Source organism: Centroberyx affinis, unplaced genomic scaffold, assembly GCF_046629955.1.
Source record: "Centroberyx affinis isolate AG114_WGS23_722 - 3 ecotype Tasmania unplaced genomic scaffold, CSIRO-AGI_Caff_v1 ptg000103l_1, whole genome shotgun sequence".
NCBI classification, from domain to species: Eukaryota; Metazoa; Chordata; class Actinopteri; order Beryciformes; family Berycidae; genus Centroberyx; species Centroberyx affinis.
This window is the reverse complement of record NW_027278805.1, coordinates 271,767-296,699: the sequence shown is the minus strand read 5'-3', so window position 1 is coordinate 296,699 and position 24,933 is coordinate 271,767. Positions and strand designations below refer to the sequence as shown.

Below are 24,933 nucleotides of genomic sequence, written 5' to 3'. Positions count from 1 at the left end.
AGTTTGGTGTAACTGGTGAGGATGTAGGGGAAAATACAGCTTATACGTCAATATATTTTTGGGAAAAACTGGACCCTTTAGACAGAGATAATGGAAGACAGAAAGTGTGATACCAAGGGTGATTTCGAGGAGTACTTGAGGGTTGAGTGCAGTCCCCTTCCAGTGCTGTTCCACCTCCCAAACCCTAACTCTCAATTAAATCCTTTGCAACTACAGTGCACCAAGAGGAAAAAAAAAAAAAAAGGTCACATAGCTCTCTCATCTTCAAGACAGCGTCCCGCCATACTTCTTGGAGGTGTTACGAGGTTGCCATCTTAATGCGATTTTCCACTTTGGTGCAAGAGAACAGAGGCAATTTTCTCAAAATGGCTCCTTGGAAAAGATGACAAGGAATACTCGAGGAAAAAACACATAGCACATAGAAAAAAAAAAGAATCCAGATCATCTAGCTTTTTCTGTTAGAAATCTGGTTTTCTGACTAACATAAGCTATAAGAAAAGCACATGAATGGACAGTTACTGAATTCCTAGGAGTAGCTTAGTGGTTATGAACCCAGACAGGCATACATAGCAAAAACGTCATATCAAAGCAAAAACTGGCTTTAAGGAGGCTTATTGAATATGGCTTTGTTCCTGTCTATCTGTGTGTCGCCTGGTATTGGCTACAGTAAAGTATTAGGAGCAGGCAGGACCCGGGTCTGGAAGAGGAAATGATATTACCAAACAGCATTAGAGTGGATCATGAATTGTTTACTGACTGAATAGCAAACCAGCTACACATTGAGTTATGCCGCGCCTGGCGAGATTAAAATAGTGCCCCGTGTTAGCGCCACTGCTGCGTGATACACACTGGAAATCCTGTTACCTGCAAGTCCTCCTCAAAGTGGCAATTTCATGTAGTTTCGTTCTCTCTCTCTCTCTCTCTCTCTCTTTCTCTCTCTCTCTCTCTCTCCTTTTGGCCATAAAATATCCTTATTTATCGGCGTCTGTGTGCCTCAGACAAGAAAATGTGTTTTTTCTCCCCCCGGAGCGGTTAATCTCAGGATGATGGCCTTTGAGTCTAGATGCACGCACCCATAAAGTATACATGATACTGAGGCTGCATACCGACAAGGCAAAGTGACAAGGAGTTTTTTTTTCTCTTTTTGAGACAAATAATTGAATGCTGTCTTTGATTACTTTCACTGTAATGTCCTGTCATGGCTGAGCCTCACATGCTATTTGTTTCCAGTGTAGTGGTAAATAACAAAGGTGGGTAAACTACTGTATGTCCTTCCAGTCGGTGATCATCATAAAGCAAACAACCACCAATATAAACGTATTAAGAATCAATTATATTGTTTTTTTTGCCTTTTTTCCCCTTAAAAGCCTCTGTCTTCATGTAACAGTATATCTGTTTGATACATATACAATGAAGTTATCCCATAAGGGTTTATATCAGTCTAAATATCAGTCTACACCCTCCTTATATCCCAGAGTCCCACTTCTTATTTTATGTCTCACACTAGACAACCAGACATGCAATGTCTTCCCTTTAAATCCTGCTGTGAATAGCTTGTCGCATTAAACTCAAATCATTTGCCTTTACAACTTTGTGCTCGGTATATTTCCAGTAGCTTTGAGTGTGTGTGTGTAAGTGTGTGTGTGTGTGTGTGTGTGTGTGTGTGCGTGCGTACGTGCGTGCACCGCTTGCCCACTGAGTCAGACCGCATTGCCTTTACTTCCCCACTGCGCTTTGTGAAAGTCTCAGTCACCCTGCCAGCAATGCCGACGGCATCCATTCACAGTGGCAACCGTGATGCTAATCAGTCACCTTGGCGACGGTAACCCACGGCGCCGACTGTTTTATTAGCGCAGGTTTATATAACTCTGACTCACAGCCACCGAGCATGGAGGAGACACCCAGAAGTCAATGTCTTGTCGTCCTCGCACACACACGCACACACGCACACACACACACACACACAGCTACCCACCTGGCTGTCCTAACGCCTTGGTCTGAAGAGCATGCTTAGCCATCGTCCCGTAATTGTCCCCCCCCCCCCACTCACTGAACTCCCCAATGTGAATAATTGAGTGCTGAAGTGGAACTTTTAAGACTTTTATAAGCGACATCCCTGTATCTCGCACACGGGCTTATTAACCTTTTTTTTTTCTTTTTTTTTGTAAATGGTTCCTGCCAGCTTCAGTTCTGCATCATGATGTTGTTCCTCTGTTTTTTTTTGTTGTTTTTTTTGGCTCCGTAGGATCTGACACTTTAATGGTCTGCCATGCCTGGATCTCTCATGCTGCTCTATCCCATTCTGTTTCATTTCCTGCTTCTCTTATTGGCCTGCTTCCCTCCTCCTCCCCCTCCCGCTACACTTCATTTTCCTTTATAAAAAAAAAACCCCACTGTCACACCCGCTCCCGTCCTCAGTGTGTCTACAGTGTGTGTGATGTCTCTTGTTGCTGTAGGTGCTGTCGTTTGTTCTGGTTGATTGACACGTGGCTGCTGTTGTTGTTGTTGTGCTTCTCGTTGCAGACGGTCTGGTTTGATCTGCACCAGAGGCTAACAGACACAGATGGCACCACCAGCGCAGTAAGTAGACGCTAAAATGAATAACCCCTTCTGATGCTGCAGCGCCCCCCCCACCCCCCCCGCCCCCGAGGTCCATGACACGGCATGCCTCGGTCACAAAAAGTAATTCCGCTCCCATGGGCGCTGATCCTTTTGGATTGCTTCCAAGGAAATGTTTTGTTTTGTTGTCTAGACCTGAATAATTTATAGAGACGCCGAGTATCCGCGGGAAGAATTAATTCAAGTCAAACGCGATTTTACACCACACAGAGGAAAATTCAGAGGGGTATCAACTGTCCCAGAAACGTACAGCGCATACTGGGTCTGTGATAATGATCAGCGGTTCCTCTACGAACGGCCCACGAGCGCCAGGCCGCGAGCGATATCCCCCTTTTGAGGCGGCTGAAGCGTTCGGGGCGGAAGGGAAATCTTAAGTACAGCGGTTCGACTTTTCTGACACGGCTTTCAGATATAATTTCACCCAAGGCCGCTATCTTATGCAGCACTTGTACGCGGAGATAAGAGCGCACAGGGCACAGTAGTAGAGCATAAATAGAGTCAAATGCTATCTTACAACCTTGAACAACTGCAGCCCGCATCCCATAATCACACACAAATCTGTATCTCAGAGAGAGAAGTACAGATTTATTTCGTCAGCATGGCGCGCATATGAAACCCCCCCCGTTACGCAGGAATAAACATCAGATTAGAAATGTCATGGCGGAGCGGCCTGTTTGTAGGGAAACGGCTGCACCTGTGGTCTGTGTCAGTAGGTGTTTGAGATGAGGATGGTATAATTCAGCACATTGATTCTTGCTCACAAAACTGCAAACAAGTCATTTAGTCTGTTATTTTCTTAAAATAAGTGGGAAAAAATCAGCCAATGGGGCTTGATAATTTCACTTGTTTCCAATGCAAATCAACTTGTTTCAACAATTTTGCAGAATCGAGAGTCATTTTCTTGATAGCAGTGCATTCTGGCTTGCTTCAACATACTGACACTCAGAAAAGAAAAGTGAAACTGCATCGGAAACAAGTGAAATTATCTCACCTCGTTGGTAGCATTTTTCTCTTGGTTTAACAAAAGTAAGATTCGAAGGCTGAAAATGAGACTAAATGACTTGTGTGAACGTCAAACGCTTGCCTATAAAAGTTACACTACATTTATACCAGAATAAGCAAGGCTTGGCTCTTCCGTGGCCGTCTAAACACATCGTCTCCGTCTATACCCGTGCATAAACAGCCACTAGAAGACCACATCTACGCCGCCAAGAGTTAAAAAACCAGATCCCATGCCGCTTATAGCTCCTCATAAGCTGCACGCACGCACTGAGAGCTGTGAGTAAACTGGCCGGTTGCCTTGCGGGCACGGATGCAGAAAGGTTATTACAAGGGAACGCTCGCCTGCACCGGGAGGGGGTTTCAAGTTCTAATTTGCTTTTGAATGGCATTTTATAGTAAGTCCCAACACACTTGACAAGGCACGAATTTAAACGGGCATGTAATGCGCGATAAGCTGCGACCAGCTCGGTGCTAAGTAGACTCACTCGAGTCAGGATCTCTGGTGTGGCAATCCTATGAGTTCAACTCTGCAACACTGATGCAGCCACTGGGCTCATACAGTCTTTATAGTCCCGCAATGGCACATGCACAGTAACATTTTTGGAAATTTTTGGGACTAGCCAACTGAAAGAGTGGCTTAAACTAGCTGCTGAAAAAAAAAAACGACAAGGAGAAGGCAAAAGTAAGAAGCAGGAAAAGTGAATATAGAATCCAAGAAAAATAATGAACTGCAAACAGTCATCTGCAATCATCAACCACACCCCAATGTCCATGAACTACTTACATACACCCACCATTGACTGAAAGCAACAAGGTCACGCCCGTTCTCGGGGGGTTGTCAAAAGGCATTGTGGGAAATGTAGGAAATCACCAACTGAAGTAGAAGCAGGTTGAGGGAAAGTGGATACACCGAAAAAGTAAAAAAAAGCCACAAATTTCTGATATCTTAACAGTGTAAGAGCATCCGAGGGTGGATTTCTCCTTTAAGGTAACAATATTTGCACATTCACACAGACGGGGAGAACACCTCTGCTTCAGTTCCCATGGTAATACAGCAGGAGGTTCGGCAGTAGAGAGAAAAAAAAACAAAGCTTAACCTCACTTCCTCTCCGCCCAAGGAACTCAGATCTCCCGTACGTTTCTGTACAACACTGCTGAGTTCATCGCTTACGAGATCGCAGCTTAAAAAAAAGTGAAATCTCACTTTAAATCCTCCGCCATCCACCTTTCACCTCTCCTCTCCCCCCCCTCTTATCCCCCAACCCTTCATTACCATCGCCTCTCGAACCTCCCGTCCCGCCTCTGACCCCTCGATTCCTCTCGGCAAGGTCGCGATCCTCTTCACCTTTTACGTCGTTTCACCCTTCCCCCCCCCCCATCCATCCTCCCTGACCTCCCGTTGCCCGCCAGAAGAAAGATTCAAACTCGATTACCCGCCCCTCCTCCCCCTCAAAGCAATCGCACGGAGGGATCGTAATAATAAGATCATATATGTAAAGCGCTCCTCGCCCAGAGACGCTTCGAATCGAACCGCATTAGCATGTGCTGATTTCAATCACGTGAAGTGGGCAAATCCATCACACACACACGCCAGGATCACCTCAGCTCTCTGATTCCTCGGGAGGCGTATCAGACGAGTGGAGGGGAAGCGATGAACACATGTAGAAAAGACGAAGAAACAGACGGCTGAGAAAATAAACTATAAAAAAAAATTAATAGAAAATGTAAAAAAGGGTGAGCCGGAGAGAGAGGCAGATTGCGGAGTAATAGGAGAGAGATAATAGAAGAAGAAGCTGATGAGAAAAAGAAAAGGCCGTAGAGACAGGAGCATGGTTCTTTATTTTTGCAATGTTTATAAGCCCCTGATTTTTTTTTTTTTTTTTATCCCCCTAGCACAATTTTTTCTTCTCTTCTGTGTTTTTTTTTGTTTAGCATTGCAACTCATAGCTGTGCTTTTATCGCTTCACTTCAGAACCAAAAGAAACACGCAAACCTCCACCTCCCTAACAGTTTATGTTTGTTTACTGTTTGTCTTCCGGGTTTGATTTTCAAGTTTGAGAAAATCACATGTGAATGTGACGCTGTTTAGCAGACAATTCGGAAGCCCTGAACATCAGAGTGGGACTTTCCCAGCAGCACATGAACACAACATAATAGTTAAACGGCGAAAAAATGGCTAAAAGAATCATCTAATGACAGAAATCCCAGATCCGGATCACCACAAAATTCGAATCAACTGATCCTTGGGCTAAAGGCTATCTGTCCACCAAATTTCATCCAAATCCGTTAATCAAAAACAGACAAACAGACAGAGGTGTAAGCATTACCTCCCTCCAAATTCATTGGCGGAGGTAACAAATAGAAACGAATAAAGCAGAGATGAATGAAAGGAGAGAGAGAGAGGTGTGGAAAACAGAACAGAGGAGCGGTGACGCATTGGCATTTGACAATACGAGGCAAGGCAAAGAGAGATGGATGGAGAGGAAGGAGATCGGAGACGAAGACAGACACACATCAGGGGGAAAAGAGAGGAGAGAGAGGATAAGGCTAGTGAAGAAAAGTGGAAGATATAAGTGTGAGCGGGGGTGAGATCAGGGAAGGAGAGATGAAGACAGACAGCCGGGGGGGGGCGAGAGAGGAGAGAGGAGAGAGGGAGGGTCACCTGGGGACAGGCGGGGAGGCTGTGAAGACTCATGAAAAATATATGAAGGGGTTATAAATATGGATATTACTGTATGAAGGGGTCACGCACTCGCTCTGTCAGAAGGTGCTCTCTCTCTCTCTCCCTCTCTCTCTCTCTCACACACACACACACACACACACCACCACCAATGCTGACTCAGTCGAGGTGCAAATCTAGCGTGAAATTGCATATGATCTTAAAAAGTGCTCAAATGTTTTACATACACTAAACACACAGTAGGCCCTGATTGTTTTCCCACCATGTAATACAGGTTTATTTTTAATTAACTTTTATTGTGACACAGCTATAAAATTAGACAGCGCTATTGACCGATTTTTTTTTTTATCACTACAGCTCCTTTTCCTTTTACTGCCCATTTTATATTTTCATTAGCTATGTTCAATTAGAGTCCTTGCCAGCTTTTTTTTTAATTTTTTTTTTATATTGGCTGTTAATTCGGTTTTAATTCCAGCCAGCATTAAAAAAAAAAAAAAAAAAAAAAGCGCTCTTAAATTTGACTGGGTGAAACCTGCAGACGCACTCCAGTGGAGCAGGTGATTTAAAATGCTTACACAGGGGAACTTCCACCATCCGCATTTTCCCATTTTGCCCGCTTCTTTAAACTTTAAACTTGAATATGAGGCGGCATTACCGTTTAAGTGGTTGATAAAAGCAGGATCACATAAAGAATACCCAATGCTGCTCAAACCGAGGCCCGGGGGGCTGCAGCCGGTCCCTGGGATGTAGCCGAGCGGTCTGATACACTGCAGGTTATACTCAGGTTTAAGTTTTAATGTGAACGGGCATTAGTCAATGTCACCGTTAGCAGTCTTTTGAAGGTTATATCATCGCTCCGAGGCGGAATTCTGCAGCTCCCTGCCATACAAAAGACCCAGAAATACTATTGTGCGAAAGGACTATAGCATATATCGAATTCAGATTGACATTTCAATATCAAAGAACGCGGGGTCTGTGGCGCAAAGGTTGCTGTATTGGCGTTATTTAAATCCATATTTATATTCCTCATGGTCAGTAAGGGAGGTGGGGAGAACGGCAGGCATCTGAGAGACATAATGATGTCTTCCAAAATTAATGAGGTGACGATTTACTGATGTTAAAATGATGCACGCGGCACCTTTAAACGAATCATATGTGGTTCAGGTAAGAATTATTAGAGGGAAATGCTCCATCAGTAGCCATCATAAAGAATCGTTATCATGTTTAAACTGCTTATTGATATGGAGATGGCCCATTTAGGAGAGATTTTGAGGAACCGCATGTGACCGGACCGTATGAGAGTCATCAAAGTGAATCAGGCATGCCGGGCCTGTCTGTTTGAGAATCCTGTGTGGCCGGATCGTTCCTCCGTCTCCTGTATTGATGTATGAGCGGTGGCACTTGTTCCCTGAACGCCTCAATCCCCCTGTCGGCCGTTTGTGTTCTTGGCGCTGGAGATTTTCTCTGTAAATTCAATAACCGCCCCAGCTTCCATTAATCAACTACTGTACAACCCACACTGTCTCTCTCTCTCTCTCTCTCTCTCTCTCTCTCTCTCATCTGTCTCTGTTTCTCCTCTCTTCCCCTTTCTCTCTCTCTCTCTCGCTCTCATTCTCTGCTGCAACACAATTTAGTCCACTTAGCCTGCAAAGCCGACAGCTTGCTCTCTGTATCTCTTCCTCTGTGTGTGTGTGTGTGTTCCTCTCTCTCTCTCAGCTCCATATATTTTGACTAAGCCTAATGAACGCAGCCCATACTACCTTGCCTCTTCTCTCTTTAATTGACTTCATAGACCATTTTGTTGAGGGCTTTTACCCAACCAGCGACTTACTTAACCGTACCGAATGGCCCTGCTGAGTTATTTTTTTGTTTTCCAATATGAAACCTTATTTGGTTTCCTTTGAGCAACACATTTATTTTATGATCTGCATTTAATTATTAACAAACATCAAAACAGGGTAAAGCAAACAGTAAAGCTAAAACGGGCTCCCTATTGCACCACAAACAAGGATGTATGTAGGAAATTTTGGTAAATGGAAAAGAAGGTCAAATGCAAACAACAAAACAAGAGATTTACACAGAAGAGGATCAAAAAAACTACAGGATCAAAGCTCTGAAATCCAGACACACACACACACACACACACACACACACCGTACAGTGTCAGCAGTTCTGTTTTGGTGCAGGCAGTCCCAGTGATTTTAATTGTCTCCTGGAGGCCACACACAGCATTATTTCACACGTACAAGGCCTCAATGAACCTGAATCACAATGTCAATATAACTGCTGTACTACGGACAATAGAGAGAGAGAGGGAGAGTAGGACAGCGAGAAAGATAGATCGAGAGAGAGAGTAAGTGGTACAGTGAGGGGAAGAGAGAGGTGGAGGGAGGGAAAGTAAACGGTAGTGAGAGACGGAGCGCTCTTCCATCGTTTTTATCTCCGTTTCAGTGAAGGCAGATGAAGTTGGGGACATAATGAAAAAGACATTATGAACACAAGAAAGATGTAAACCAAGGCGAGCATTGATTTTAACACTGGAACTGCCGACACGTCATTTTTACCTTTTTTCAAATGCTCTGTATATTTAGCATTGATTATATGTGCTTACAAAATAAGTAATAACCACTATGAATTAATGGAATTGGGATTTCTTTCCACTTATTCTCAGCCAAGAAAACACTACTGAGAAACAAACTGATCTTCTCTGGCCTATCGATAGGAGTGATACCTGTAGGGATTTTTTGTCTGTTTTACTCTATTCACTATGTTACTTTACAGTGATTTGTCCAGTTAATGAAAGTTTTTACCTTATACATGATAGATGTTAGGAAATACATTTCCAGTCCATGTAACTAAGCTAAGCATGATGGACTTGTCTGCATTCTTTGCTGTAATGTCCCATCTCTGGTGTTCATACCATGAAATAACCCATGAAGAAATAGCTATATATGAGCATCAGTGCATCATTTTGTTATGCTAGGCTTTCCAAGCATGAAGAACTGCTGGTTATCAGAAGTCAACATCCCTCTCTTTATACCCATAAACCCTTGTGTTCTGTCCTCTAGTTGGGTCGATTATGTTCTCACTCCTATCGACCCGTACCACAACTCTCTTATTGTTCTCACCTGAGCAAACAAACTGAACTGAAGGAGTAAACGCTCCACAGTTCAAATAAATCGCTCCAAACATGCTTGGTGTGAACACGCCCCTGGATGCATACAGAGAAGGTCCACATCAGAATTGCATGAAAAATCAAAAAAAGGAAAAGAAAACATTTGGAAAGATGGATTGAAAAGCGTGAGACAGACTGCCATCTTCTGCAGCTGTGAGCCTAAAGAGTAAAAGAATCAGGGAAGATAGTGGGACTCCATGCAGATGTAGTCGATATAGCCTACAGTCAGGGATACAGCGGAAGGTAAATCCACCTCAACTCCGTTTATCCCCCTTTTTACTTGCAGTTGGAGTTTATCCACCTTTTTAGGCTGACATAAATCCTTAAGACCTAAATTTACATTACAGTAAGTAGTATCAAACGGATGTAAGTCATATCTGGATTGGGTCTTAGTTTTCTGAGAATAGAATTGATTTTTGTTTATATTGTTGGCTGTGTGATCATGCCTTATGATGATCATGAATTGGAGATCATACAGTATATATGCAGTATGCATATATATGTATGCATCTCATACTGTTTTGCATATAAACACTCAGGGTGATATGGTTTGAAAGAATACGAGAGAGAGAGAGAGGGAGAGAGAGAATAGCGATACACTTGATGAACAGATATTCAACCATGTTGCATCAGGAGAGCGCTCACCGGGCGCTGGTATATAGGATATCAGGATTGTGTGTGTGTGTGTGTGTGTGTGTGTGTGTGCAGCTACAGACAGCATCTGTTAGTAGCGTATTAGTGAGTGAGCGATGGATAAAAAGATTGAGGAGGGTGCCTGCAATAAAAAAGAAGAATCCTTCCTTGGGAGAAATGTCAGGTGGTGTTGCATTATCAAGGCATCAGTGGCAGCTGCTATCTTAATTCTTTATGCTTCAGTAGGATCCCAGTTAGCTGATGCCTCAGCAGCAACTGCCAGTCTTCATGGGGTCCACAAAAACACTCAGTACAATATGATAAGCATCAATAGACATTGATACTAGACATATCAAAAAACATTTAACATGAATACAAGCCACGTAGATGCTGTTTCAGAAGCTTTTTGAATATATTTACATATTTGCATAGGTAGGGAGTTTGACTCTGTAACTGCCCTGTAAATAACAGTGCGTCTAAGGAGATTTGTTCCTGCTTCATCAGGTAAAATATGAGTGGGAGGTCTGCAGTCCCACAGAGCACTAAGTTATGAAACCTCACCGCAGCCGTTCACCCTTACTTTGCCAGGCAAGTTGACCCATTTTTATTTAGAGCAACGGTCCAGGCGAGGGAAGCTTGCACTGCACTTCCCACTTCCCACCTGTCAATCAAACCGTACCATGACGTCTTTTTGCTTGGATTTTCTGTCGATGCAGTTTGAGTTTCTCTTTTCTTCGTCTGTTCAGCCATGGTGGCTCTCACTGCTCATGATAACTACCCAGTTCTTCTTCTGCTGATTCCAAACAAACCGCTGCTTAAACCACTTCTCTACCTGTACTCCTCAAAGCCAACTGGGAATTACGATTGGACCATATAGGGGACATATGAGCTTTCTAGTTTTCCCAAGAGCATTGTAGCACTAAGAGCCAGTTTCTCCAGTGACACACGGTGGAACAAACCGAAACTTAGTACATAGGTTACATTGACTTGCAGCTTGCAATTGAACAAAAATCTAACCTCACACTCATTTCTTGTAACATAATTACCACTTTAAGCCCCTAGTCTCACTCCAGTAATCCAGTGAAATCGCCTGAAACAAGAAAATAAAAAATGTCAGTTTCTCTGTGCTCACTAGGAGCATCGAGTGTAGTGAGGGGTCGCAAACCAGAAAGGTTGACCACCACCGCTATAAGTGAACTCCTGCCGGCTTGTAGGACTGTAAAATATGTATCTACTCCCACTGCTGCAGTCAGCAGGTCAGGATACTGAGCCATACTACACTCATCCATCTATCATTGCAGCCCAAGGAAAGATATGCAAATCACCCCCTGAACTAATGAAGGGGATCTTTCTTTCTTTTTTTTTCTTTGTTTGAATAAATGAGGGATTCCTTAGAAAGGAAGAGCCCAGAGAGAGAGAAAGAGTAATGGAGAGAGAGAGAAAAAGAGAGTGAAGGAGGACAGGGCTGTTGGAAAAGGAAGGATGAGTAGGAGAGAGGAGCTGGAGGAGTTTTTCGAGAGAGAGAGAGAGAGAGAGAGGGAAATTTGTGGGCCGAGAAAGCAGCGTGATGGAGGGAGACCGCAGGAGGGAGGATGGAGGATTTCCAAGGAAGAGGAAGAGGAAGGGGGAGGTGTGCAGCCGAGAGACATCGGGAACAACAGAACTGGGGCATTGTAGTGGGGAAAGGAAGGAAGAGAGAGAGAGGGAGAGAGAGAGGGATTATGAGGATGCTAAGGGGTTGGGAAAGAGAGAAAGTGTGAGATGAAGACCTGAATGTGGGTAACTGGTATTTCCCAGTTCCCATGGTAACAGTAGACTGATGTGACCCCCCCCCCCCAACACACCCTCACACATCTTTCTTCTACTCCCATTTTCATACCCAGTGGGATAACATCCCACACTGCAGCATACTGAACACACACACACACACACTCACACACACTAAACACATACAATGCAGTATACGTACACGTGTGATTGATGGTGATGATCTCTGCATATTTTATCTAGTTTCAATGCAGTACCACACTGGGGGCTATATGTGAGGAGGATGAGACAGAGAGAGAGCAAGGAGAAAATGGAGTATGATTGCTTTGCTATTTGTGTATATACAATAAGTAAATTACTTTTCAACTCAGCACCTATTCATAATAACATTTTGTGTCAGTATGTGTTCTTACTGAAGAAGTACATAGAGTTTTTGGAGTTTGACCTTTAAGTAGTAAAAAGTTTTTATTGTATGGCCTAGATTCATACATCTTAAAATTGAAATATCATCAACTCAGTATAGCTGATTATCCAGTTTTATTTTAGGAACAATTTCAGGTGAACATCCACTGCGCAGTGATTTTTAGCTGCACAGTCTCCCACGTCCCACCACCTTCACTTCCTATGAAAACAGGGAAAGTAGTCCCTGCTAGTTCAAATGAGTATGCTATTTTTACACCATATTTTGCGTACATTTTTACCAATCTCTTATACTAAACTGCCATACTTAGCTACATATCATTTAAAATTATGTATCATTTAGCTTTAGATCTGCTACAAGTTCTGATTTTCTCACTTTTGAGATTATGCTAGTCGCCTACTATCACTCAACATAGTGCATGCTAAAGTGCTATCATGGAGCACTGGAGAGAGAAGAATAGCAGATAGAGGAATAGAAGCTGCACAGAGGCTGAAAGTGACTGGGAAGAGAGAGAGAAATTAATGATATTTACACAAGCCCCCGAACAAGGCTCCACATATCTTTACGACACTGTGATAGTGAGACGCTCGTCCCATCAAACAGACTTATAGAGTCGAGTCAACAACCTCCTGTAAAAACACACTCTGCATGCAATCATTTCCAGGCTTTACATGCATGAGGAGAAAACACTCCATTACAGATGGTCTTGCTGACACAACACACACATGCACACAATAAATAGATGCTGGCAGAGCAAATCGATTATATCATATATGGCTGATCGTATGCTCACGGCGGTTCTTACATGATATAAAGTAATGAGCCAAGGAACTCTGTCAATGGTCTATGCATATTTTAAAATCGGTGGGCCTTAAAGGAAAATCCACCCTTGGATGCTCTTGCATTGTTAGATATCATCATTTTTTTGTTATTTTGTGACAAACTGTTATACTTTACTTGGTGTATCCACTTTCCCCTAACAACAAAATGCAAGGTGCATCACCAATAGCTGTTTCGTGTTGCAGTGTTGTAGGCTGGATTTCAAATGGGTGTATGGTATAATAGTTAGAATGAGCTAAAAAGGTGAAAAAGTCATTTTTTATTTCACTGTGACTATGGGGAATTTATTGGAACATTCTGCCATACTAATGCAGGGCTGAGAGAGGATGTGGGGATTTTACAAAGGCAAACTGTGGGAAAAGAGTGGAATACAAAAAGCTACATTTCAGAACAGTCTAAACTTCAAGACACTCAAAGACACTGCACAGGCACAAACATGCAGCAAGAAGCAGATATAACAGCAGTCGGTTGGTTCATGTAGGACTCACTAGCAGGCAGACTTGTCGTAAAACTTCCAGCAGCGAAAAAAGCTATTCAGTGATTTTTACTGCAACAGCTGTGGGACAATTTATATTAGCCTATTTTAATGTCAGGGCTGCAGCAGCATAGCCAACGACCCGGCTCTCCTAATCAAAGGCACAGCACTCTGAAACAAACACTACTTAAAATCTGCACAGTGTTTTATAAACCCGGACTTTACAGCATGAGGGCTTTTGCACATCTAAGTAGTCTTGTTGAAGCGTGCTTAGGGAGAAAACAGCTCGGTGCAAAACTTTTTAGGACAAAATGTTTCTGCTAGAATTCAGAATGAATTTGGACCGATGCTGAAGGTGAGAGTGAGAGCATCCTAGGAGTAAAGGTTCATTTTCTAGTTCATAGCACATAACGCTATGATAAAACCACCTGGGTGTATAGAAACTATCAATTCTGCAGGTCCACAAAATCTCCCACTCATTCTCTATGGAGCAGCTCCAGATTTCACATCTTGATGACACCAGAAGTTTGACTTTACTTCTTTTGTTTCTGGTTTTGGGAGCGATTTATTCATATTGACTGTTCTAGAAATTACAGAATTTCTTAAACAGAGTGATATTAATGTTGAATTTGTAAATCCTGACCTTACAGTCAGGTACGGACACAAAACTAGTAAACAGAGCTAGAATGTCCCTATGCTTGATTGTCATCCATAGTAAAATGGAAATATTCTCGGTTCTCTTAAAATTGCAGTGTTGTATTTCTTTACACAGCATGGTGGAAGTCACCATTACATGGAGCAGTTTAGGATGTTTTCCTCAGCACTATTGTATTCCCTGGCCATCAAAACAAAGGTGTAGACACATTTTTTTCAATGCTATCATGGACAGTTCAGCAGATACACAGGAAAACCCATTTGCTGGCAATGGCAGAAAGAAAAATGGCCACCAAGGCCGATCAGCGCCATTCTTGCAATGGCTCTAATTTAAAAAAAAAAAAAGATGGTGCTTTTATGCAAATCTGAATGATTCATGTACATTTTTCCTGTGCTATTATTGGCAGTTGCAGAGTAGTAAACAGGGTATTGAAAACGGAAGTGTTAGAAAAGGTTATAATGCTTTCATAATGTATTACCATTACAGTCACAGATATGGCTTTGACCCTGACCTTTCTAACAGTGGAAGCAGGACAGTGAAAATAGAGTCAGAGCGCTGGAAGCTCTTGATTTATCACCTGTGCAGGGCCACAGTGTCAGAGGGGAGCAGATGTAATAGCAGTGATTCGGTCAGGGAGGCAGGATGGCTAATGGAGTGGTAGTGATTAGATTTACAGAGGCTGCTGGGCAATGTAGTGTTTCTAATTGAGTTGGTAGGACGTCTGCATGTGTGTGTGTGTGTGTTTGTGTGTGTGCGGGATGAGGGCACAGTGGGGGGTGTGTGTGTGTGTGTATGAGCGAGAGAGAAAGAGAGAGTCTGCAGAATGTGTGTGTGTGTTCATACAGTAAGCCTGGTCTTAAGGTAGAGTGCAGCAGGGCGGATATAATTCTGTCAGGCTCTATCACTGTATTGTTCCTATGTGGTTCTGTCTCATACACACATATGCACCCATTCATGCATATGCAATCATTCATTCATAAATCATTATAACGCACACACACACACACACTCACACACATTCACACTTCTTTACTGACAAACAGCCAGATGCAGATTCTAGCAGCTTAATGTTGCAGTAATGTCGTTACCTCATGACAGCAATTTAGGTTAATGACAGCAGATAAACAGTGATGTCAAGAGATAAACAGAGTCATTACATGCCAATGAAGCACACGATTACAGTGATAGAGACACACACACACACACACACACACACACACACACACACACACACACACACATGCAGGTACACACAGATGTTGCAATGTGCTTTAAAATGCAATGCATGCACATATACAGCCTGTAAGAACTGTATCTAATGATGGCTAAATATAGATATCTCTCTCTCTTTCTCTGTCTCTCTCTCTCTCTCTCTTTTACTGCCATGTTTGTTTTACATCAAGCTATTTCCAGCTCCCAAACAGCAGCATAATTTAATATGTACTATGTGTCTGGGTATTAGCAATAACAGGCCCTGTGCATGCACTCCCAAACTATAACTTAAAGACAACTGTGCATATTTCCCGTTACAGAGAGGAAGAGTGAAAGATGAAACAATCGAATCAGAAAGCGGCAAGAAAGCAAAGGCAGACACTAAACAGCAGCCTCCGGGGGGTTTACCGACACGATTCGCCTTCCAAAGTACCTTGAAACACAAGAGCGGCAGCAGCGATTTCCATACGGATAAATGGGACTTAATCATATTTGTATTCGAGGAGAGACGCAAGAAGTGCAAGGGGATGCTCAACTTTTCCTGGTAATGAGGACAGAGGGAGATCAGCGGGTGGGAGGGGAGGGAGGAGGAGAGGAGTGGGAGAAAGGATGGGAGACATGGAGGAGGAAAGAGAGGAAAGGAGGAGAAAGGGAAGGAGTGGAGGTGAGGAGGAGAGGTGTAAAAGAGGAGTGGGGAGAGAAAACGGAGATAAGCAGGAGAGGAGTGCAGGACTGAGATGAGAGGAAGAGGAGAAGTCAAATTAACTTATTAAGCACTTTTAACAGCTTGGTTACAGAGAACAAGGGACATAAATTTAAGAGATAAAACAAAGAGAACAAATACTTTGCACATTTTAAAGGAAAAGTCCACCGTAAAACAGCTATTGGCAATTTACCTCTATCGCTGTATCGATGTGTAACCCACAGCTGAATACAATGATCTGCAAGTTCAGGCACGTTCTGTCGGGGCTGTCGAAAGCATTCTGGGAAATAGAGAAGTATTAGTAGTAGACGAGGCAGGTTGAGGGGAAATTGGGGACAACAAAGAGGTAAATTACACTTCACAAAATGACATCACAAAATAACTCCATTGAAGATCACAAACTGATGATATATAACAGTGTAAGAGTATTTTTCCTGTAAGATACGGTGTGTGCTTGAAGTGTGTGCTGTGTGCATATGAGCCCATACATGTGTGTATGTATATGGATTTGTGTCTGCACTTTGTGTGTGTGTGTGTGTGTGTGTGTGTGTAGGCTGTTAGTAGCTTGCTGATACGGCAGATTGTTAGAACGACAGCTCAAAATGGGTTTGATTGACAAACCATGACAGGATGCCTGACATGAGCTCATCTTAATGATGAATAGTAATGATACCCCAACCTTCTACAACATGTGTGTGTGTGTGTGTGACAGAGAGAGAGAGAGAGAGAGAGGCCGAGAGACAGAGAAAGAGCCTGTATGTGCGACCATACCTGTGTGTATGGGTGTGCACGAGTGGTTTTGAGCGTGTGTGTGTGTGTGTGAATATGTATACGTGCACATGGATGTGTATTCTGGAGTCTCAGTGAGAAACTGTTATCTGGGTCATAGTGGATGAATTTTTAATTGCACTGTAGCAAGCTAACACACAAAAAGCTGCAGATAGCGAGCCGTGTTATGCTAATCTCATCTGATCGAACCGATTGCAGTGACACTACTTTGGTCCTCCTTGTAATAAATGGGATTTGTACAGACGATAGCAACCATTCTCGCTCTGGGCTCTCTCACTGCACGACCCTTTTCCTCTTTCCCATACACACACATGCATGCAGAGACACACACTTCCACACAGTAAGAAGCCTCTGCCACATACTGGACTATTGAGAAGGGAGCTGTATTACAGAAAGTTAAGATGGGACATATCAGTGTTGCAACAGATTTGTCCAATCTCTCTCTCTCTCTCTCTCACACACACACACACACAGGTAGATTGCATTTGTATTTGTCAGATTATGAACGTTTTGCCCTTGCTTGCAGGAGATAGGGATTGTGGGAGGGAATTAGGCAGCGATGGCGCTGTGTGATCCGGCCTCAGAGAAGTCGCTCAGGACTGTAGTGGGAGGATAACTAATTGCTTCAGATAAAGCCACAGAATAAATATGACTTTCCTAACTCATAGAGGCTTTGCAGCTGCATCACAACTCTCCTGGCAACCACAGCTGGTGCCATCATGGAGGTCCATCGTAAGCTAGCTAACTCGCCAGCAGGCTAATTTAGCAAAATGACAGATAGTAATGTTCATATGCAACTGCTACATTAGCTAGTGAGCAAATAGCATCAAGACAGCCAATGATTAGCTGTGCAGATGCTATGGTTAGCTCACTAACGCTAACAAGCTGACAACATTATTTTTTGTGTTGTCCATTTATACCAGACCCCAGGGTGTAACTAACATAACAGATATCTGTCCAAAATTGACCTCTCTCTCTCTCTCTCTCTCTCTCTCTCTCTCTCTCTCTCTCTCTCTCTCTCCCCCCCCCTCCCTTCCCCTCTCTTTTTTCTCTCTCTCTCTCTCCCTCTCTCCAGTCCTTGTTACTGATTCGTCAGGAGATGGTGGTTTCCCAGAAGAAGCTGGGAGATTTCTGCGAGGCTCTGAAGCAGTACCTGAAGAACGTCTCTGCTCAGAGAGACTGCTTCCAGTAAGTATCACTACTGCTCTGCATTTACACAACTACTACTGTTACAACTGCATCAATACTACTACTATTACCACTACTGCTGCCACAGTGTGCAGTATTGATTCTAGTAAGCGCTTTAAATTTGAGTGGGTTTAGGGGAGAGACTATAAAGTGCGCATAAAATGTCTGGAATTTCGTTCTTCACACATGTAATCCCAATCATTTTTTGCACATTGTCATAAATGTGCTCCATGTTCAATGTCAGGACCTCGCTATATTCAGAACCTTATTAAGTACAACCTCATCCAGCTCTGGTCGTAAGGCAATAACATTTTTATTCTATTCTATTCTATTAAATTTACATGGATTTCCTCAGTATTTTTAGTGTGTGTGTATACTTCCTAATTCAGTTAAGCTTTGAGCGAGCGTTTCATCATTGTAATGTTTCCCAAGTCTGAAAAACTGCCATAATTCCCAGGTGGTTTGGATTAGTGAGGTAGGCTGCTAATATAGAGTCACCTACCCCCTGCCTGTAATATTGTACCTGCAATATAGCCTGATATATATCCACTGAACCTATCATGAGCCTCCAATTCCTCCCACTCTGAGCCTTAGGGTACTGTGAGACAGCCTAATATCCAGAGAGATTTCTCCAAATCCCAGACCCAATATACTGTATGCACCGCCCCAAAGTCATATTCTACATATGCCCTTGGTGAGCCTTCCAGGTTTTTGGCTCTACTTCATGTGTTCTTTTTGTATTACAATCTCGCACACCAGTTGTGGTGTGTGAGATTGGTTTTTGGGATAATGGCTCTGTGAGGGCTTTAGGGTCAGAGACGGAGGTGAATGGGGTTGACATCTCCATTCTAACACAAATTACACAGTGCTATTGCCTTATGACCAATACCTTTGGGGGTAAATTTAAGACATATAACACCTGGCATTTTTATCGTCTAGAAATTGTTTAAATTGAGCAGTAAATAGCACCGCTATTGTCAGTGGTTGTCTGGCAAACAAGACATCCCTAACAGCAAGGTCAACATATATCATCTCATCCAGTTGTATTTCACTTACAGGTTGAAGATTTGTGCAAAAATTGTATACAAATAGTGGCATTTAGTGTCCAATCTGCTCATCAGAGGGAGTGACATAGCCAACCAATGTATGACAATATGTATCTCAATTCAAAAAGGGCTTTATCCAATCAAAAACCCACCTCTTATGATAGCCTTTCAGAGATTGAAGATTTAAATTAAATGTTTAAGTGTTAATTGAAATTTGCATCAGTACAGCTTAAGCTAATAATGTAGAAACAGCAGACTATGCCATACAATATTCACATTTAGAAGTCCCGGCAATAAGGGTGATTCCACATTAATTTGTCCATACCCCAGCTCCATTCCAATTTATCACATTTTGCACTCTCCCAATAGAAAAGTGCCAGTACATTCTGTCATAAAAAGGGAAACGTCAAAGGATTCCTAAGTGACCTCTAATCTATCTAACAAGCCATGGTTCATGCTTGTGGGTAGAAGCTGTTTCAGAGCGCAGGAGTTCTGCACAAGTTGCTCTAAAATCTCCATCTGCACGGAACAAGCTGGAAAGCGGAACATGCCGGAGGTTTTGGAGTCTCTGCACGCTTTTCTTTATCTTCGTGTTGGGTCCAGATGTCACAGACAGAGGCAACAGAGAGGACAATGTAGCCTATGATTATGGAAATGATGCGTTCAGCCATATCCAATTGTTTCTTCTTATGTGAAGTGCTGTGTCTCCATCTCACGCTGTTACGGAGAGGTTGACCCCACTCTCAATCAAAGCCCGGGAAGTGATGAGATTTTTTGATTAAGGGATTGGTGGATGGCTATGTGAAGAAACTTGAAAGAGTCCATTCTTTCCATTATACCTGGCCGCTGCACACCAGGAGTGTTAAATCTCCCCTGCTGCTGTGAAAGTCAATTCCTGGCTTCTTGTTTGACTGAGGTTAAGTTGTTATCCCAGCACCACATTGCCAGCTTATTGACCTCTATCCTAAAAGCCATCGTCCTTTATCATATTGTGTCATCTGCAAAGTACAAAAATATCAGTCTGAATGAGATACACAGCCATTAATATGTTGTGATCAGAGGAACAGAGACAACACATTATTCATCTGAACAACCCCTTTCCTAATCTACTAATGCACCCCAGTCACACCCAGCTTCTGGAGGCACAATAGCATTAAATGCTGAGCTATAGTCAATAAATGGAGATAAATAGGATAAGTGGAAGAGGTGCTGTGGAGTACATACGACGGTCGAGGACAATGGAACTGGCCTACAATCATTCAGATAGTTTGTGTTCTCTGCATGCTCTTTGGCATTAGAGGGTCAGAGTTTAGAAATATCAATAAAACAATACTGTAGCAAGTTGGCCAGCATAATGCTTACAGGTAGCTGTGGTAAATAATGGATGAGGGAGATGAAGGTGTCTGAATGGAGGAAGCCTACTCCGCTGATTACCTCTGAATAGACATTTTTTCTCTCTTTAGTGTGCTATCTCTCATTCTTTATCTTTGTCACTGCTCATCTCTTTTTGCTTCACAAACTAACAGTTTTTTATACAGTATTTATTTTGCCTCTGCCTTCCCTCCTCATTATCTTTTAGCGTGTGTGCATGTGTGTGCGCATGTGTGCCTGCATGCGCACACACACACACACACACACACTTAATTATAACCTCCAGCAGAGCTCATACAATTAAAGTTATTTCTTTCAAAGCTCCTTGGAGACGTGTAGCAGCCTGTCCCCCCACTGCCCTCTTCAGGTTCAGAGGAGAACTGCAGGGACAGACTGATCACTTCCTCCCCATTTATACCATCAGGTTCCTTTCACACTGTTGAGCCAAAATGATGAAATCTAATATTCAGATAACACTAAATACTAGACAAACTATCATATTTACGTGTCCAGACAGAGGCTCTGAATGCCAGCTGGTGCCTACCTAGCCCAAGTGGATTTCATCTTCATCTCCATAGTAAGATCATTTCAGTAAGTGAAATAGGTGAAGCGCCTCACAAATAGCAACAATCATATTTGGTCATACACTCAATGGCCACTTTATTAGGTATGCCTTCCTATCCAAGAGGTTAAGTTACTGTTCAAGTAAATGTTAGAATGAGCAGGGTTAGGGCTGATGTACGTGACTTTGAACACAGTGTGATCGTTTGAGACTGGCTGGTTCCAGCATCTCAGAGACGGCCGACCTCCCGGGATTTCTGTGCCTTGCAGTGTCTGGAGTTTATTGTGCAATAAACAAAACACATTCAGTCAGCTGTACTCCTGTGGGCAAAAATGCCTCGTTTATGATAGAGGTCAGGGGAGAATGTCAAGACTCGCTCAGGCTGACAGGCGAGCCTCGGAGGGGCATCTCAGAACGTACTGTACATCTCATCAAACCTTGAAGCAGCTACGAGCAAGAAGATGAAGCTACAGTGGACACATGGTCACCAAAACTGGATGACTGTAGAGTGGAAAAATGTTGCCTGGTCCGATGAGTCCTGTTGTGGTGTGCTGATAGCATGGTGAGAATTTGGTGTAAACAACATGAATCCATGGATCCATCCTGCCTTGTTTCAAGAGTACAAGCTGTTAGTGGTATAATAGGGTGGGGAGTGTTTTCTTGGTACCCTTTAGGTCCCTCAGTACCTATAGAGCATCATCTGAATGCCACAGCATACCTAAACATTGTTGCTGACCAGGTGCATCCCTTCATGGCCACAGCACCCTTTAAATCAATACTTCCAACAGGATAACGCACCTTGTCTCAAAGCACACGTCGTCTCAAGATGGTCCCAGGGACATGACAGTGACTTTAGCTCACACCTGGGCACTCTCAACTCTCAACTCAGTAGGGACTTTTTGGATGAGATGGAACAGGAGGTTTGGGGCATGAATGTGTGGCGGAAAAACCATCAAATTGGCATGGACCAAGATCCCTGTGGATCATTTCCAGCACCTTGCTGAATCCATACCTCAAAGAATTCATGCTGTTCTGAAGGCAAAATGGGGTTGGCCAATAACAATCAACTTTCCACATTTGGAAACCCACTGTCACACACTGTTCCTTCGCATTATTGCAAGTTCCACTTTTACTGATGGGATGTAATTTCCGGGCCCTTATCTTGGTGATGTTAAGTGCTGTGCCATCAATATACTGCAGGGACAAGAAACAACTCTTTTTCTCATATCCAAACCACTGTCTGGTGTCTGTATCTGTTTTATTACAGCAATATGTCTTTAATGTGTACTTGTTGCAACTTCTATTACCAATCTCTGCCACTGCCTCATGTCCTCTCCATCCTCCCATTCTCCATGCTTCTCCTCTTTTTCTCCTGCTCATCCCTTGTTCTCTCTCTCCCCCTTTTTGCAGCACTCACTCCCTACCTTCCTTGCCATGCTCCTTCCCTTTCTGCTATTCCTAATCTCACTCTCTCCCCTCTCTCTCTCGACCTACCCATCACTTATTTTATCACTCTATACTTGCACCTCTCCTTCTCACCTCCTCTTCCCACCATCATCCCTCCCTTTCCACCTGACCGTCTCTAACCCCTTATCCTCTCTACTCCAGTGTGACTGCGGTTCGTCTGCCAGACGGTCTATCCTTTGTGGTCTATGAGTTCTGGGATGGAGAGGAGGAGTGGAAGAGGTGAGTGTTCAACCACGTCTTCCAAAATCTTCATCTTACAGTAAATCTAAGTCCCTAGCTAATATCTAACTCTTATCCATGTCATTATTAAATTATTTTAAATTTTCTGTGATTCACACTAAGACGCTTTAGAAAAGCCCAACCACATTTAAATTGTTCGTCTTAGCAGTTTTGCAGTGAACAAAATGAATGATCCTAAAAATGAGCTACAGCAACAGCCAGAATACAACGTCTGGAAATGCTGACAAAGGCCCAGGGCTGAAATATGTTTCTTTCCAACTGCTGTACCACATTAAAGGTATTAAAACTAATTTGTAAGTGTGGACATTCATTTTGTTTTGAAAATGCCTATGAGTCAGCAGCCAGCTCCCTCTGAAAGTTTTTTTGGAGTCAAGCACGGCATTCCCTTCCTTCCATTGTTTTGCATTGATTGGCGATAGCCAAAAAAAACGAAAGCGCTCACTTTTCAAGTTCTCCCATTACTGTCATGAGCCTGTTGGAAAAATTGCTGCATTCCACATTTAATTAGCATTCTTCAACCATTCCCTCAGCCTAAAGTTGCTGAAGCACTTCAGTTACGTCAGGTCATCATGATTTAGTGATGGTGCTGGTGCTGGTGCTGGGCACGAGGATGGGCTGCTGATGTAGCTGTCTGCTGATCTGAGTTTCTGCCCTACTGCTCCCAGCATCTTATTGCCATTAATATTTCAACTCTTACAGTAAAGGCTAAGGGCAGTGCCAAGCAGTGTGTGGCTGTGTGTGTGCTTTTATCCAAGCGTGTGTGAATGGCTGTGTGGATGTGTGTGTGCATGTGCATACGTTTGCGTGTGTGTGTGTGTGTGTGGGTACTTTCTCACCCCCTCCTCTGTTCCCAGGCACCTCCAGTCGGTCCCCACCAAAGCCTTTCAGCATGTGAAGGTGGACACACTGTGCCAGCCGGAGGCCGTGTCTACTGTAGCCGTGCCAGGTCAGTGGGGCAATACTACAGAACACAACAGAGCAGAATAGATTAGAATAGAACAGAACAGAACAGAGCAAAGTAGAACAAATTAGAGCAGAACAGGGCAGAACAGGATAGCACAGAACAGAATAGAATAGAACAGAACAGAATGGGTCGAAACAATACAGAACAGAATAGAAGAGAACAGAATAAAATTGAATAGATCAAAACAGAACAGAACAGCACAGAACAGAACACAACGGAATAGAGCAGGGCAGAATAGAGCAAAACAGAATAGAACAGAACAAAATACAACAAATCAAAACAGCACAAAACAGAATAGAATAGATCAAAACACAACAGAACAGAACAGAATAGACCAAAACACAACAGAACACAATAGAGTAAAGTCTACAGTCAGTTCAGTTCAGTGGAATAGAAAGAATGCCTCAACAGAACACAATAGAACACAATTCAGGTTGTGGAGGAGAATTATGTGATAATGCAGTACCCTCATAATCCTGAGAGGCTATTTAATACTTATAGTCAGTCAGGCTATTGGCCATGTAATTACTTGAAGCTCAGAGCCATTCTGAAAAATGCAGAAAGTAGAGCGGCCTGGCTCTCTGGTGTATACTTTGCAAATTGTACCATTCAAAACAACTGACACTGGCACACATCCATGGCCTGAGGCGGAGGCTGTCAATGGCTCGAGGTGATGGCTGGCAGAAAGCCACTGGAAGCTGTAATCTGTTTCTAGCTGTACCTTTCTCTTCTCTGACTCTTTCATTTTTTGATCCATCTCTCCTCGCCCACCATCCTCTGCTCTTTTCATTCCTTTCACTCAATCTTCTTTCTCTGCCTCTCCAAATCTCAATTTCTCCTCGTCTCCATTCATTCTCCGTTTCCTCTGCACTCTACGCTTCTTTCTCTCTCGACTCCCCTCCACTGCTCATCTTCCTTTCAATCTCTCTCTCTCTCTCTCCTCATCCCTCTCTCTGTCTCTCTCTCTCTCTCTGCAGCCGCCTGGTGCAGCCTGAACAGGGACTGAGCATGAAGATGTTCAACCACACGCCACGACTCCTGGACACTCCCTCCTTAACTCCCTCCCTCCCTCAATCTCCCACTTTCCCTCTTATTTCTCACCCTCCCCCCTCCCAGCCCCCACA

At 43.2% G+C, this 24,933-nt stretch overlaps 1 protein-coding gene across 1 annotated transcript in view; it reads left to right on the top strand.

The window, feature by feature from the left end:
- The window catches only part of necab2 (N-terminal EF-hand calcium binding protein 2), a 98,685-nt gene extending 73,870 nt beyond the window's left edge, over positions 1-24,815 (top strand). The window contains exons 9-13 of the mRNA XM_071524212.1: positions 2,524-2,580; positions 18,047-18,159; positions 22,747-22,824; positions 23,700-23,791; positions 24,787-24,815. Of these exons, the coding sequence (XP_071380313.1) occupies positions 2,524-2,580; positions 18,047-18,159; positions 22,747-22,824; positions 23,700-23,791; positions 24,787-24,815 (369 nt within the window). The remainder of the gene's footprint in view (positions 1-2,523; positions 2,581-18,046; positions 18,160-22,746; positions 22,825-23,699; positions 23,792-24,786) is intronic.
- Positions 24,816-24,933: the final 118 nt, after the last annotated feature.